Source organism: Lynx rufus, unplaced genomic scaffold (assembly GCF_022079265.1).
Source record: "Lynx rufus isolate CCGP_SWC_20201006 ecotype Redwood Valley unplaced genomic scaffold, mLynRuf1.p SCAF_12, whole genome shotgun sequence".
Taxonomy (NCBI): domain Eukaryota; kingdom Metazoa; phylum Chordata; class Mammalia; order Carnivora; family Felidae; genus Lynx; species Lynx rufus.
The window spans coordinates 36,185,885-36,203,464 of NW_025814826.1; the positions used below are offsets into that span (position 1 = coordinate 36,185,885).

The 17,580-nt window shown below is 37.5% G+C and overlaps 1 protein-coding gene across 2 annotated transcripts in view; it reads left to right on the forward strand.

The window, feature by feature from the left end:
- Positions 1-8,847, forward strand: part of CPNE3 (copine 3) — a 47,040-nt gene extending 38,193 nt beyond the window's left edge. For both annotated transcript variants that reach the window (XM_047074108.1, XM_047074109.1), the window contains 5 exons: positions 1,336-1,390; positions 1,471-1,522; positions 4,935-5,068; positions 6,177-6,413; positions 8,208-8,847. In XM_047074108.1, coding sequence (XP_046930064.1) covers positions 1,336-1,390; positions 1,471-1,522; positions 4,935-5,068; positions 6,177-6,413; positions 8,208-8,318 — 589 coding nt within the window. In that variant the 3' untranslated portion in view covers positions 8,319-8,847. The remainder of the gene's footprint in view (positions 1-1,335; positions 1,391-1,470; positions 1,523-4,934; positions 5,069-6,176; positions 6,414-8,207) is intronic.
- Positions 8,848-17,580: the final 8,733 nt, after the last annotated feature.

Sequence of the window (17,580 nt, forward strand, 5' to 3'; positions counted from 1 at the left end):
TGAAATAGAGCCTAGGGTGTACTTGAACTTAATATAGAGATGTGATAGAGATGACATTTTAGGGAAAGGGGTTGTTACAGCTGCTAAACTAGAGAAGAACTGAATTTGTATTCCTAAAATCATACCTATATATGTTAGGACACTATTTTTTTTTTAAGATTTGATTTGATTTATTTTAATATTTATTTGATTTTGAAAGAGAGAGACAGAGTAGGGGAGGGGCAGAGAGAGAGGGAGACAGAGAATCTGAAGCAGGCTCCAGGCTCTGAGCTGTGAACACAGAGCCTGACACGGGGCTTGAACCCATGAACCGTGGGATCATGACCTGAGCCGAAGTCAGATGCTTAACCAACTGAGCCACCCAGGTGGATTTTTAAGTAATCTCTACACCCAACATGGGGCTTGAACTCACAATCCTGAGATCAAGAGTCACATGCTCCACCAACTGAGGCAGCCAGGTGCCCCTGTTAGCATACTATTTTGTATAGAATATAGACAAACTGCTGAAATAGACACCCCCCAAAAAACGTACATTTACCAAAATAGGTGTTTACTTCTTTTTCATGTTGCAAGTGTAGAATGTGTCTACCTTAGGTTCTATCCTAAACGCAAAAAGAACAATTAAGAATTAATATAAAAAGAATATCCCAGCAGAAAAATTAGTATGTTCATTACAGTGTTTTATAAGAGCAAAGCATTGGATGTTTATTGGTTGTGGGAGAATATCCATACAGTGGAATATTTAGCCATTCACATGATGTTATATATTCAGGTCCATAATCCCTTATCCCTATACCACTGGGGCCAAATATTCATACATTTTGCTACAGAAATGTGAGCATTTTATATGTGACTTTGCACCATGTTTCTGTGGCCAAATGTATGAATATTCATATTCAGTAGTATGAATAAAAGCTATAAATAACCTCATATCAGTTGAGGTCAGGTTTTGCTGCCAAATGAGTTTGCTATAAGCGAATGAACTTTTGTTTTTTAGGGCTTTATGGATTTATCTACATATTTATTCAGCAAAATGATATACAGTATTTAAGTAGAAAAGAGTATGTTATAAAATATGAATATAAACTCCAGTTTTATAAATATATATATAGACAGAGACATTTTTCACCCTTGTTACACAGAAAAATACTTAGAGTGATTGTTGCCAAATATTAACATTGGTTCTCTAGTGGTTATTATGGGTTTAATCTTTGTATTTGCCTTAGATTTTGAATTTTTTTAAAACAAGCTCTATTGGTTTTATTATGAACAAAGATAAAATTTTCTATTTTGAGAAAAAAGTTACCTTTCAGTTTTTTCAAATTTTCTTTTTAGTGATAAAATGTTTCCAGCATTTGGTTTTGGAGCTCAGATACCTCCTCAGTGGCAGGTGAGAGGAAATCCTATTTTAAATATTTCCCTCCAACAAAAGCAAAACAGGGTCTAATGAGTCCTTTCATCTTTTGACAGGTTTCGCATGAATTTCCAATGAACTTTAATCCATCCAATCCCTACTGCAACGGTAAGCTAAAAAGTTAACAGGAAGATTTTACACAGAAAGCCTCACTAGTGTTTGTTACTTGTTGTTTTCTTGTGATTCAATACTACTCAAATTCCCTTCCTCGTTTTCTTTTCGTGACATATTTAACATTCTGTTGTATAAAGTGGAAGAATTACACCAGGTTGTTGGTTCAAGTGGTAAAGATAATAATGGTGCAAATCTATTATGAAGATGATTGTTGGCTAAGTTCTACCTTGAGAGGTTCAATAGAAAAACAAGATTCTCAGTCTTGAGAACAGATCAATACTCGTAATCATATTATTTTCACATACAGGTTGGTTTTAAAACAAACCTTTAATAAAACAAGTAATTGAATATATACAGATTTGTGAAGCTTTTCTCAGAGTAGCAGCCACTCTCTACAAGGAAAACATGTCCAGCATCAAATTACTTGTTACTCAGATTACATCTGAGTGGGCTAACAACGGAACAAAGAATTAAGCTCCCACAGTGGCTCTCCTCTACATAGACAGCAGAAAACCAACATCTGTTTCATTTCATTTTCTTCTTTATACCTCACATATCCAAGTGTTTCCTCCTTTTTACCCCAGTGAACAATCCACCTAAAATGCCAAATGTCCCACAATATGATACAAGTCTGAACTGTTTGTAGGAGGAAAAGGAGGTAGGGAAAGAAGCATAAAATTGTAGCCAATAAGCTAATTTTCTGCAAAGGGTCCTTTTGACAATTACAGAATATTTAGATTTCTAACAGAAGAGGGCGTTCTTTCCTTATCTTCAGTTTTCATGAACAATATTCATAGAGCAGAAGAGCATGAACATTTTGTTGGGAACAGTTTGTATTAGGGTTTTCTTGTTTTTTTCTAGGACACATTTTCCATACTAATTCAGTGTTCCTTTGATGTACTTTCAGTGGCTGGTTGTGACCTTTTTATCCCTAGTCATTTGAAATCGGGAATAGCAATTCTTGTCAAGAACTGTGTTTCATGCTTATGATGAAATTGGAACAATTTTTGGAATTTGGTGTTAATTAGGTTTTATTTCTTGCCAATAAATATGGATGACTTACATCATGTGAAAGTTCATTTTAGAAGTTCATTTACTCTGAGTAAAATGAGCCCATCTTTGGGCTGTCACCAAGCATAGCTTTTCTATTTTTGGTTTATAGTCTGAAAAAAATAATCCATTTGGTTTTAGACAGAGGACACTGTACTGAAAAAAAAAAATACGCCTTATTTTAAAGCAAGGGAGTTGAATTCCCTTTTCTTGATTAATCATTGAACTTAGGTGCCCAGAAATAATATGTCTTGCTTGTTCCTTTAATGCAAAGGAAGGATTTTGGCATAATTTAATTTTAGTGGAGGAACTGAAGGCAATGGATATTTGTGAAGAAATTTAATTAACAGCTTATATATCTTCAGATTGAAAAGCAAACTGAAATGATAAAAATGAAAAAGAATATTATTGCTGTGAGGACTCAAATTTTCTATAGCATGTATCATTGCAGTAAGATCCTGCTGCTGGCCTATGTTAATATTATTTTTGTTAGCAGTGAACTGACTGACCACTAGTTACAGCTTCACCTTGTGCATGTAAAATCACCTGTACGTATGAATTAGTCACTTTCTCAAAGGATGTTCATGAGACTTATTCCTAACTTCAAAGTGACTAATAGTAGCTAATTAGAACTCTTAAATGTTAAGAGGAGAGCACTGGTCTTGTGAAGCTTTTAAATCAAGTATATACTTCTTTTCCTTGTTGATCTCTGTTCTGTTGGACATTTTTAATAGAACTTTTAAAAATTATTTATTATTTTTTTGACAGAGAGGGAGAGAGAGAGAGTGCAAGCAGGGGAGGGGCAGAGAGAGAGGGAGACACAGAATCTGAAGCAGGCTCCAGGCTCTGAGCTGTCAGCACAGACCCCAATGCAGAGCTTGAACTCATGAGCCATGAGATCATGACCTGAGCCAACGTCAGAGGTTTAACTGACGGAGCCACTCAGGCACCCCCTGTTGGACATGTTTAAAGCAAGACACCTGTTTTAGTTTACATGTAAAATTTTTTCAGGCAGATTTCCTTAATGATCTCAACAAGTATAGTGGGGGAATTTCTTGAGGATTTCTAGTATCTTACCTGCATCCTTGACACTGTAATGTTAGGGGTAGATTCAACAGGCATGTATGTCACATTAAAACTTCATCAGGGGGGCGCCTGGGTGGCGCAGTCGGTTAAGTGTCCGACTTCAGCCAGGTCACGATCTCACGGTCCGTGAGTTTGAGCCCCGCGTCGGGCTCTGGGCTGATGGCTCAGAGCCTGGAGCCTGTTTCCGATTCTGTGTCTCCCTCTCTCTCTGCCCCTCCCCCGTTCATGCTCTGTCTCTCTCTGTCCCAAAAATAAATAAACGTTGAAAAAAAAAAATTAAAAAAAAAAAAACAAACTTCATCAGGAGTGTTTTTACCAGGAATGCCATTCAAATTCCACTAAGTTGTGCTGTTATAATAACCAATCTCTCAGTAATTTATAATAACAATAGTTTATTTCTTGCTCACTTTATATATCCCTTTACATGTGGCTAGTCTGCTCGTTATTTCTTCTCTTTCTGGGACTCAGAATCTTGACTGAGATGTTCTGCTCTCTTTGCAGAAGGAAAAAGCAAGATTGCTGGTGAAAATAGGCAGTGGTTCTTAAAATATCTACTTAGACATGAATGTCATGTCCATCTACATGCGTGGTCAAAGCTAGTCAAATGGCCCTGCCCCGTCTTCTACTATGCAACATCTCGGCAGGCCTGGGCGGTACTGCATCAACAAACACATTAGTATTTCTGCAGCAAAATGTAATACACAAGCTGGAAATGAGTTTTTAGAACTATACAGTTTATCATACCATGCTTAATCTTTGAGTTACTGAATAAACCCTTGACTAGAATTAACATTAGGATTATAGCCGTCTGAGTCCAGAGAATCTTTGGCCATCTATGCAAAAGTTTTTCCATTTTAATCAATAACTTTTACTTACGCCTTATCGTCAGTTGTATGATACAGCACCTTTTTCATTCTTTTTTCATTAGAGTCTTAGTCCTAAAACAACAAAAATTAAGCAATATAACAGTCCTACTATAGATTAATGAATAATTTGGCTGAGATGAAAATAAATGCCTTTGGTTGGAGGAGGGAAGCATTTAGGTTTTTGCAATAGAGCATAACCATGAAGTTTTGTAATATATGGCTGAAGAGAAACTCTTGAATATAGAATTTTTAACTATTTAAAGCAATATAGTGTGTGTGTGTATATATATATATATATACATATATATAATTATACGTGTATATTAATTAAATTAACAGGTGTAGTAAACAATGAACAATTAAATTGTGCTTGACAATTTTTAATACTGCTTTTCTTGGCCTAGGAATCCAAGGCATTGTAGAGGCATATCGGGCCTGCCTTCCTCAGATAAAACTCTATGGACCAACTAATTTTTCTCCAATCATAAATCATGTGGCTAGGTTTGCTGCTGCAGCAACACAACAACAGACAGCTTCTGTAAGTATCGTAGTGCCAGGGGACAGGGAGAATATGGGTTGGTAGTTGCCTTTGGTGCCGAGATCCATCAAGACACAAAGAGCATGAAATAGTAAGATAGCTGTCCTTGGTTTCGGAGTAACATCTGTTATTTTTAAATTAGTGATCATTAAAAGCAGGACAACAAAAAAATAACCCTTATACTCATGAGTCTTTTCTATTCCATTTGAATTAATTTTCTTAGATAGGTTCTACTAAAAAGAAATTGCTAATACCTACCTTTTCAAAGGTAGATTTAACAAATTAAGGCTTGAGGAAATTTACTGTTTCAGTTAGTGATGAAAAATTACTTACTGTCCTAAAAGGGTCTGAATTAGACAACCATTATCTGTTGGATTTTGATACCAAATCTCTCTTAGTTTCATAGTTTTTTATATCCAAAAGTAAGGCAGGGATAACTACCTCATACAACTGCTGAAAAGTGAAATAATATACTTCATATAAAGTGCACAGTGCCTGGGGCAGAGTGAACACTTAGCACGTGATTGCTCTGTTATAAAACTTATTTCCATTCTAGACTTAAATGATCCAAAAGATGGGGTAACAACTTTATGTAACATTTTACCATTCTCTAAAAATGTTTATCAGAGATGACAGTATTGAGAGAAAGATTCCTCCCAAACCGTATCCATTTTTCAAAAAGTGCACTTTAGTTTGATAAACAATTCTGCTTCTTTCATATTTGACCTTTTAGAAACAGAGTTGCCACTTACTCTCTTGATCGATACTTTAACATATTTAATACTTATGTTACATCAAAGTGTTTATTCCAATGCTCACTAAAAGTTTAATGTCTGACATTTAGATGTCTTGCTTCTGTATATTTATACCAACTGTATTTTGTGGTCTGTTGCATTTTTAATGAACCTGCAATTTTTGTATAAATAAATTTCCTTGTCATTAGAGAGTCTTAGAATATTTTATGTAGATGGTATCCTAGGTAGAGACTGGAAAGGAAAATGAATAAGAAAGAGACTGAAAGACTCATCAAGCTGGAGATGTTTTTAACTGTTGCTTTTATTGTTTGGGAGCTCCTGTGCTCAGTGGATATAATTTTCTTTTTTGGCAGCAATATTTTGTGCTCTTGATCATTACTGATGGTGTGATAACAGACCTTGATGAGACCAGACAAGCTATAGTTAATGCTGCCAAGCTTCCTATGTCCATCATCATTGTTGGAGTGGGAGGTGCTGACTTCAGTGCCATGGAGTTTCTGGATGGTGACGGTGGAAGTCTGCGGTCCCCATCAGGCGAGGTAGCCATCCGAGATATCGTCCAGTTTGTGCCTTTCAGACAGTTCCAGAATGTGAGTACCACTCCTCCTTATTCTTCATATACACTAAGGAGTTTGACCACAGACCTTCACCAATCCATAACTAAGTGGTTGAGTGGGAGTCTGGGGTTAGAGGTTGTGTGGATTTTTGGTTTGAAGAGTGCTGATTAGATTCAGCAGTTTTGCTTCAAGTTGTGTACTTGTGTGTTTCTTGCAATCTATATGATAAATTGTTATAAGTGGTGTTGCTGTGAATGTTTTAAGATCTATTTTATCTTTACCTATGTATGTAACAACAGAAAAATTCTGTACAAGTATATGATGAATTTGTCAAACTGGAAGTTGACTTGATGAAAATCTCTCAGGACCCTGTTTTACCCAGTTTACTCCAGTGGTAACGTCTTGTAAAACTGCAGCACAGAATCACAGCTGGGATGTAGACATTGATGTAAACAAGGCCCATCACCTGTGGGACCCCTCTTGTGGCCCTTTTAGAGCCACACCCACTTCCCTTGCACCTCCACCCTGCCTTAACCCCTGGCAACCACTAATATGTTCTCCGTTTCTATAATTTTGTCATTTCAAGAATGTTATAGAAATGTTGGGATTGGCTTTTTCTCACTCAGCGTAGTATTCTGCATTGTTGTTGCTTGTGTTTATTTTGATTGGTGAGGTGTATTCCATGGTGTAGGTATACTGGTTTATTTAACCATTCACTCATTGAAGGACATCTTTAATTGTTTCCAAATTTTGTCTATTATATGCCAACATGCTATAAGCATTCATGTACAGGTGTTTGTGTGAACATGAGTTTTTATTTCTCTGGGATAAATACCCAGAAGTGCAGTTCCTGGGTTGTATGATTACTGCATGTTTAATTTTGAAAGAAACTATGCTCTTTTACATTCCCACCAGCCAGTGTGTCAGTGTAGGGGGAAGTGATTAAAAGCAGTAATGTTAGGGATCCTTGTGGTGATGAAACTGTTGTGTATCTTTTTTTTTGTTGTTTTGTTTTTTTTATAGAGAGAGGGTGCAAGTGAACGAGGGGCGAGAGAGAAGGAGAGAGAGAATACTACCGGGGGAGGGGGGAGAGAGAGAGAGAGAGAGAGAGAAAGAAAGATGGAGAGAAGTGGGATTCACCTGAAGCTGGACAGGAGCTCACCCCAAGCAGGGCTCGATTTCACCAGATTTAGGATTTGAACTCACGATCCATGAGATCATGACCTGAGCCCCCGAGGCACCCAAAACCATTGTGTATCTCTATTGTGGTTATGGTTATACAGATCTACCCAGATGATAAAATTACACAGAATAATGCAAACACACATGCAAATGAACACATGTAAAATAAAACTGGTAAAATCTGAGTAAGGTCTGTGAAATGTACCATTACTAGTTTCCTGGTTTTGATATTACACTATAGTTATATAAGATATTACCTTTGGAAGAAACTGGGTGAACACTCTCTGTATTATTTTTGCAACTTCCTATGAATCTGTATTTCAAAATATAAAGTTAAAAAAATTAACACTAAGTAAATGAAAGACCCACATTTAAAAGCTAAGGAACAAAAAAATTGTCAAATGCCAAAATGTTGGCACCAGAAAAGGACTTGATAAATGTTAGTGGGGGTAATAAAACACTCTTAAGTAACATTAGTTACTTAGCTTATTCCATGCTTCATAGACCATTCCTAAAACAAGATACAGGCCTAGGAATTGGGAATTACTGTTTCTTACTGACTGGTGAGGTATTCCTAGTCTGTTATCAAAATGCCAGTACAAATTTGGTTACTAATAAAGTCGCTTTGATTTTGTTTTTCATAAGGCTCCAAAAGAAGCGCTTGCTCAGTGTGTCTTGGCAGAGATCCCCCAGCAGGTGGTGGGCTACTTCAACACATACAAACTCCTTCCTCCCAAGAACTCAGCTAAGAAATGAAAGGAGCCATGGCCACAGGAGCAGAATTCTTTTGTGCTGTATGGAGCAATGGATTCCTCTCCCACCCCAAATCATGAATCTGTTATTTTACATGCTTTTCATCCCTAGCATTTATGATGTAAACCTAGTCTCTATGGATTATATCTATTTAAAGCATTCTTTTTATACTTTTTTTGGAGGAAAGTGCTAAGTTAATCTCTGCTCAATCAGTGCTGTGATTGCTAGTGACTTGCAGTGACACTATCAGGATTAGAAACTCGCGTGAGAAGAGCTGATTTGGTGGTTGTGGTTGTTTATTTACATATTGTGAAAATGCTGTTTTTTGAATGTTTGTCCCTAGAAAGAATGGAAAATTGCTAGGATGTGACTTACAGGTTGCTGTACTTTTTTCTAGGCAATATATGTTTTATAAACCAATGTCCATACCTGATGACAAGAACTTCTTATATTACATGATATTGAATTTGTTCCTATAACTGTATTCAATGCTTTTCCATGGGATAAAACTTCATTCACTTTTGCCTCAAAATTGCTGCAGTTTAGACATTGCAGTTTACAAAACAGTATGCATTCACTTAGGACTTCATAAATAATACTGAATCATTCGAAGGGAAGGTACATATTCAATTCTTAAAATGTACAATCAGTAGGTAAAAGGAACCTCATGTAAGTAAGCCATTTTTATTTGCCCTTCTGGATCTTTTATTTCTATTGTGGAATACTGTAAACATGGTCAGATTCGACCTTTTCATTGACTATGTGGGACATTCAGGATTCTGTATCTGCATAGATGATAGTTTATCCTAGATTCAACATTATTAGAGTATTTTAATTGGAATTTGCTAAAATGGTTAGGACTGCTTTGTCCATGGAAGCTATGAGGACCAAACATAGAAGAGGAAATTCAGAATTCCATTCCCTTTTAACTAATGAAATACTTTAGTTATTAAAAAAAGACCATTTTTATATTTTCCTTGCTAAGATCTCATACATTGATTTGTACATTTGTACAGATTCATTTAGACATTTGCTCCGTTTTTTTAGTAACATTTTAGTCTGATTTTTAAACTCATGATAGTGGTCATGTATTAATCAAAATCAAATTTTGCATTTTAATAATGTGTTATTTCCTAAGTCCAGAATGTATGTATTCAGCATAAAACCTGTTGTAACTTAAAAAAAAAATTTCCCACTGCTGCTGCATTAGGATAGGGTGGACTTTACGTGCTTTTTTTTTTTTTAGAGTAGAATTATTTTTTTCTCTGTTTTTTACCCTTTAGAACATATTCAGACATTTTCAGAATAGATTCAGTAACATTTTATTAAAGGACCTGTGTGCCAAGTACTATGCATATTCATATGTTGGCCAATCATCTCTAACAATTTAATGTTAAAAATTGTGTGTTTATCATATGTCCTTAAGTGGATGCACCCGGTGCCTTGCTGACATGCCTTTCCTTCTTACTGAAACTTGCATCGCAGCTCATATCTCCTGTTCTCTGAAATGTCGAAGGGAGATGAGCTCTCAGCCATGAAGAACTTTGGCTTCTCAGAAGTCGCATGTTGTCAAGGTCAGGCTAAGAGGAGACCTGCTTGTGCTTGTGGTTGCCTAACTCACGCGAGCAGTTCCTGCCTTCCCACTTAGCTAGCTAGCGTCTGCATACGTGCTGTTAACTTGAAGGTGCCTAACTAATAGGCTGTTACTCTATGGCATATCTCAGTTGACAAATCATTTTAGCATTAGTTAAGTGAGAAAAAAAAACTGATAATTCTTCCAGTACTTTGGAGCCTTTGTTGTCTCAGATGTCCTGATTTCAGTTCTCTTTGTGTGCTTGGAAACAGCATATATATATATTGCTGTGGTTTTCAGGATTTTTTTTTGAAGCCTTAAAAAAAAAAAAAATGATATACACACATCCTCAATGTATGGTGAAACAGATAGAAGTGGAGCTTCTCTATGCTGGAGCAGGGTCCAGAGTCCCTCTCACTGGTCCTCCTCCTCCCTCCCCTTAACCAGCTGCTGGCAGCCCTGAGTCACCAGCACTGGGCACCTGGGAACCACTGGTCGTGAGCATTCATTGTTTTCATTAGCCAAATACTGGTACTTCTGTCACTACTGTCTGATTTGGTCTTCATAATTTTATATGCTGGTTTTAACCAGAATCATTCCAATTTTTAAATTACTTTTTAAAAATTCATTCTTGGGGCACCTGGGTGGCGCAGTCGGTTAAGCGTCCGACTTCAGCCAGGTCACGATCTCGCGGTCCGTGAGTTCGAGCCCCGCGTCAGGCTCTGGGCTGATGGCTCAGAGCCTGGATCCTGTTTCCGATTCTGTGTCTCCTTCTCTCTCTGCCCCTCCCCCGTTCATGCTCTGTCTCTCTCTGTCCCAAAAATAAATAAACGTTGAAAAAAAATTTAAAAAAAAAAAAAATTCTTGATCAGGTTCATCAGTAGATGCTATTATTCATAGGAACTATGATTCCAGCAAATGAGGATAATTGATGCCTTTTTGCGGTTCTGAATAAAAGCATTTACAGTTTCTAAATTATGATTTGGTAAAATTCTTACTATTTCACCATTTCACCTCATCACATACTGTTTTGTATAAAATATTGTTTTGTATAAAAATAGTCCTTTTCCCTTTTGTGCCACCATGCACTGCACTGTCACCAGTTCTTAAAATGCATTAAAAAAAATAACCAAGTTGACTTTCCCGTCTCATATGATCATCTGTCTTACAAACACGTATTGGGGTGACAGTGCCCTGGGCAAATGTAATATTTCTCACATATGCCTGCACTGAGAAAATAATATATACCAATTAGCATGGTTATGTCACCTTGTGCTTTGAATTGAAATTTTTAAGATCATAAAATTTCAAAGTCAGATCAGGAATTTACAGCTGTTCATTTTGGTAGTGCCTTAGGCACCCTTTCCAGAAAAAGTTCTGGGCCCCATTGCTGTTTATGCTTTATTTGACATATTTTGCCTTTTTCATTTTATAAATTTCCAGGAAAACCATCTTCAATAAATTTCTTCTAGTCTCTTTCTGTGTGCAGTTGATAGTCATGGGAGTGACACATAAGGGAAGCCAGAGGTTTGGTTATGATTGGCAAGAGACTATCTTGTGCTTTAATGATGTTGTACTTGATAACAAGTGTATAAGTTACTAATGTATGAATTCATGTTAAATATATCTTCCATTTGAATTCCCTTTGGATAAAGTTATTTCTTGATGTGATTCAATAATGGTGCCTTGTTTTCATTTATTCTTTCTCTAAATTGTTATCAAAACCAGTAGAAAAATTAGAAATAAAGTGAATATAGTATTTAGGGTGGCCTGTATTCATGTATTGCTGCACTGAGCAGTTTGGGGCTTTTTATTATTTTATAGGAGTTATTCATTTAAAATATAATGAATGCATTGAAGATACATTTCTGGGTGCAAGGGATAGGTTCTCAGCTTACAGCTGGATGGCCTAAACAATATGGTGCTCACATTGAATCAGTTGTGTTAAGCAGGGCAGTATACCCACCTTACTTTTTCGTTTTTTGTTTTTTGTTTTAATTGCTTCTGTTATGTTGCAGTCATCGGGCAGGGCCTTGGGGATACAGTGGTGACCTAGGGGCTGCAGCTTCTGCCTTCATAGAAATAATGGACTGGGGGAGAGAGAAAACATTAAATGAGTAATTACAGAAACATGAGATCAGTGTATGATGTAACATATTGTAGCAGGAGACTTGACTCGTCCATCTGGCAAAGAGCAGTTCCCTGAGGATGTGCCGTTTAAGCTAAGACCAGCTAACGTTAGCTGGGTGAAGAGGGTTAAAAGCATTTATATGGGGTTAGGTCAACAGCAAGTTTAGACTTTTAGGAATGGAAAGAACTTAAGGTGTGCTGAAATATAAAGTGTGGGTGGGAAAGTGGTAGGAGGGAGGAGAGATAAAATGGAGTGGTTGGTGTTGTTTACATCCTGTGAGACCTCAGGGGCATGCAAGAGAGTTCGGGCTTAGACTAAAGTTACTGGGATGCCACTGAATCAACTTACACAAAAGAATGATGTGATCAGGCTCATGTTTTTGAAAAACTGGAGGGCTTCAGATTTTAGGTTAGATGATGGATGCCTATTGCCAATGGCTTTGCCTTCCTGAGGCCTTGAGGAGGGAGTCAGTGGTGGTTACCTTCTGGTAGAAACTCAGCTGTCTGGTCACTTGCTAAGTGCTTGATTTTAGGTTAGTTTCTGAATTCTGTGCTTTTCCTGCCACAACCCTGACTCCACATCAAATCATCTGTTAGGCCCATATCTTATCAATTCCATAGTGGTCCAGAGGCTGGCTCACACCTGATGGCAACACAGATCCCCAGGATTGTCAAATCCTTGCTTGTAGCAAGATCATGACCTTTGTCACTTGTCACCAAGCATGGCCATATTCAGCCACATTCCCCAGAAAACTCACAGCAAGTTGCAGTGTCCTTGGAGAGTTTTATTCTGGCTTGGCTATTGATTCTCTCCTCCCCAAGAAGATGTGATGAGTGAGACAAATATTATCAGCAGAATTTTTACTTCTTACAATAGAAAGGGAGGCCATGATATCTTTGGCCTTTTCACAAGCAGATTCAACATACCAGGTTTTCTAATAGCACCTGGTCTTCTAGGACCAGACTCAGAAGAATATCAGGAATTGGGAGCTCAAGAGAGTTCTCAGAAAGATGATTGAAGAGGAAATAAATTTCTCTTTTCAGCCAGTTATTCTATCCAGTAAGAGGTATTCACTTTGAGCATATATTTATTGAGTAGCTTAGTATTGGCAATCAACAGGCAATGTCAAAATGAGTAAAATTTCTTCAAAGAGCTTATAATCTAATATGGAAAAGAAGATAGTGTATGATGCTAAAATAAAAAAATAAAGTGAATGAAATAATAAAAAAAAAAGAACTAGTAAGCCCTTCGTGCTTAAGTACGACTATCCCTTCTTACGCCTTCAGGCATCTGTAGTCCCGAGTACAGAAGGAACCCGTGAACACTGCTGGCAAGATGTTCCTTTCTCCCCTCTTTCCAGCACTCCTTTCTCCCCACCACTGTCCTAAGATTGTCAGGACTGATCCTGCCAGTTCTCACAAGAAGTTCAGATCATGAACTTCCTCATTCAAACCCACCTCTGGCTCTGTACAATCCATATACTGACCATACCCCATTTCTCTGCCACTGCCCAAACCCTCCCACTCCGCCCTTAGGAACTGGGTCATTCGTTAGCGTAATCCCTTATATCAGTACTTTTTTTGAACAATCCCTTCCTCTGTAGTCCTCTCTAGTTATTTTCTCTTCCTGATCTACCATTGGGATTGGAGGATGGGTTAAGTGTCCTTGGTCCTCCCTTCTACCTTAGATAACCTTTGTCTCCTCTTTAAAACCTTTGGCCTTGGATCTCTTTGAATCTCTTATCATTAGATTATACCACTTTCTATTCCTCTTTGTAATAATCTTGTTCTCGACCTTACCTCAGCCCTCACTCTTAAGGTCATTTTCTGGACCTTCTTTCTACCCATAGCAAACCCTTTCCTAATCTCAAGGATCCCATTTTCCAATAACAACCCACTTTATAGCTCATTTTCTCTAGTACCACAACTTCAACAAATTATTCTCCATCACTACCTTCAAGTTACTAATCCTGCCAACTCTTCAAAGACTGCTTCTCCTTCTCTAGAATTCTTTTCTACTGATCTTTGCCTTGGCCACTCTGCTCCAACCATATGGGCTTTCTCACTCTTATGTCAATGTGCCTGGCATACACCTGGCTGTTGCGCCTTCTTGAAGAACTCTCTCCCTCTTCCTGAAGAACAAAGCACTTGTGAGCTTTGTTCCATTGCCTCCTTCAGGTCTTCTTTCAAGTATCACCCAGTGAGGTATATGCTGATCACTCTGTTTAAAATTGTACCTGTTTGAAACCCATGGGGGAGGGGAAGGAAAAAAAAAAGGTTAGAGTGGGAGAGAGCCAAAGCGTAAGAGACTCTTAAAAACTGAGAACAAACTGAAGGTTGATGGGGGGTGGGAGGGAGGGGAGGGTGGGTGATGGGTATTGAGGAGGGCACCTTTTGGGATGAGCACTGGGTGTTGTATGGAAACCAATTTGACAATAAATTTCATATATTGGGGAAAAAAAATTGTACCTGTTTCCCCAGTACCGTCTATCCTTCTTCCCTGCTTAAGTTTTAGTTATCTTGTTTCCTGTCCCCTTTACTCACTGTCATGTCTGTTCCAAGAAATCGGGGGTTTTTGTTTATTATGATTTTATCCATTGCTTTATCCTGAGCCCAGATGAGAGCTAGGCATTTAGTAGGTGCTCCCTAATAGACGTGGGAAAAAACTGAATGAATAAGATATGTGCTAGAGCATATGTAAGGAAAGAAATTAGTTTATATGAGAAAATGTTGAAGTTTAGAGTGGGGAGCAGTCAGAACACTGGGGAGATATTGGAGAGCTTCACAGGTGGTTTAGTATTTCATCTGAGATTTGCAGGTTAAAGTTTTATAATATAGAGAAAGCAGCAGAGCCTGCAGATATAGAAATTGACACTGTCTATGGATTGAAGTCAGAAAGTAGGGTGGGTTGGGAACATTGTTGGTACAGGGAGAAGAATATGTGTTTGTAATAATCCTTGCATTTCATAACCGCTTCTCTTTACTCACTTTTACAAATGGGAATTCAAAATTCCAACTCTGTATTCACATTCATATTTTAGTGAAATCTGTGGTTAGTCCCTTCTGAAGTACAGGCTAAGTATGAAAATTTCCTCTCAGATTTGGAATATAAATATGGTCCTTTCATGGCAGACTTTATTATCATTTTGCCCCATGACATTTTGGGAAATATATTTGTTTATCTGAAAAAGTCCTTCTTCAGGTGGATGCTACTTTTATCAAGTTAGTCTATAATCTTCATGTTTGAAAAACAATGTGGTATCTTTGTCCTTGGATTCTGTGGTGTGATCCTGGACAAAGGATTTTGTTTTAGTGTTGTATAATGGGGCCTTGGAGTAATAATCTCTAAATTCCCTTTTAAGTCTAAGATTCTGGCATAAACAACAGAGCTTGATTTATTTAAAGCTGGATGCAAGAAACTGCATCACAAGCCTGCTTAATAACCCTTAGCATGCACTGTGTGATGAATTTCATATTAGTTAGAGTTTCCAGCAGATAGGGTCCTCGTAAATTTGTAGCAAAGTCATTGTGTGCAGTTGGCAGAGATTACTAGGGCTGCAAAGGGACAGTAAGAAGGGCTGTGACCTTTCAGGTAGGCTTCCCTTTCCTCATCTGAAGGAGTTATTGTCTAGAAATGTCAGGTTGTATTGCTTAATGATGCACATTTATTTGACCTTTGCACTGTCATTTCTAGTCACAAAAGTTATAGTAGGAGAAATACAGCCAGTCATAAAAACTCATGGAGGAAAACATCAAATTTTACTACAGTGTATGGATAAGGTACTTAAAATGTGAATTTCAAGTATCTTTGCTTTGATTAGATACAATGAATTCCAGAACAGCACGATGATTAATATCTTCCAAAGATTTATAAAATTCCTTATAGGAAGGTAAAAGCATTATTATAAGTATAGAATAGGCCAGAATTACAGAAAGTACAGATTCTTTCTTCTCTTGTTGGTGTTCTATGTAGCAATTTATCATCTAATGCATAGCTGAAATGAAACAGTTTGTTATATATTATTTTAGGGGTTTTTATTAGCAGTGTTTCACCAAAGATGGTTTCCAGAATATGGGGAAGGGGCAAATTACTCCTTTCCTTCTAATACAACATTTGTTATAGTTGTACACTTTAACAGTAACTTCAAGTTCTCTCTCTCTTTCTCTCTCTTTTAAGTAGACTCCATACCCAACATGAAGCTTGAATTTATGGCCCTGAGATTAAGAGTCACATGCTGTACCATATGAGCCAGCCAGGCACACCAAAGTTCTTTCTTTTAGATAAATAAAGGTTTTGTTTATTTCTGACATGGTCTGTGTGTAGGATTGCCAGATTTAGCGAACAGAAATACAGGCATCAAATTAAATTTGAATTTCATACAAATAATAAATAAAATTTTAGTATAGATAGGTCCTAAATATGGCATGGGACATACCTATACTAAAATATTACTCATTGATTGAATGTCCTGTATTTTATCTGGCAATGTCCTGTCTGGGTGATTGCAAAAATGGCCATAATCCTTCCCCTCTCTGTACCTACCTCTTTTGCAAGGTTACTTTGCAGTCCTCCCAAGAGGTACACTTTTCTATTTTTTTAAATTTTTCTCAGATTTTATTTCTCTGCCCTTTTCACCTAGTCTGGTCTTGTGACTTAGCTAATAGAGTGTAGGAGAAGTGCCAATTCTAAGCCTAGACCTCAAGAACTGTGCTCACTTCTGCCTTCTTTCTCTTGGAACTCTGTGCAGCTTCCAAGTCCAGACTGGACTTTTGGAGGATAGGAGACTACATGGATGACAAAATCCAGTCCGTCTGAGACTTCTAGAACAGCAGCCTCCAGCCAATTCAGCAGATGACTATAGAGCATGGACTAGCCCAGCTAAGACCAGAAGAACCCACTGGTTGAACCCAGCCCAAACTGGCAACCTACATGATTATTATTTTAGGTCACTTAGTTTTAGTTAGCAAAAGCAAGTTGATATAGTCTAACAATTTAAAGCAGAGCTGGGCATTTTTCAAGACTAGTCAACAGCTTACAGATTGTGCAAAGTTTTGAGGACCACAGATGAAAGTAATATAACAGGTAATTTGTGTAATCAGCCTTGAGCAAATAATACTTGAAGATGGCTTCAGGGAACCAGAGGAAATTGTTTCTTGAATAAACACTTGGGCCCATAGAAAAAAATCTCTTTGTATAGAGATGTTGCTTTACTTCTATAACAATGTAATGTTTATAAAGTGTAGAATTTCTTCTGAGTGACTCCTTGCTTTCTTCTTTCTCTGGGAATCTTTTCAGGATACATCCCTTTTAACCAGTCCACTCTGCACTATATCTTTGGCAATTGATAGATCAGACCCACATGAGACTCGGTGAAGAATTTTCATGTATCTATGCACCATCAATTAGCCAGTTAGTCAATAGACTACTTGTCAACTAGTCAAATGACTAATTAACATGATTCTATCAGGGATCCAGAGAAGAGAGATATGTGGGTTAGTAGTGGTAGGGGAAGAAAGAAAAAGTCATAGGGGAAAACTCAGTCCTTATCTCTGGAGATCCTT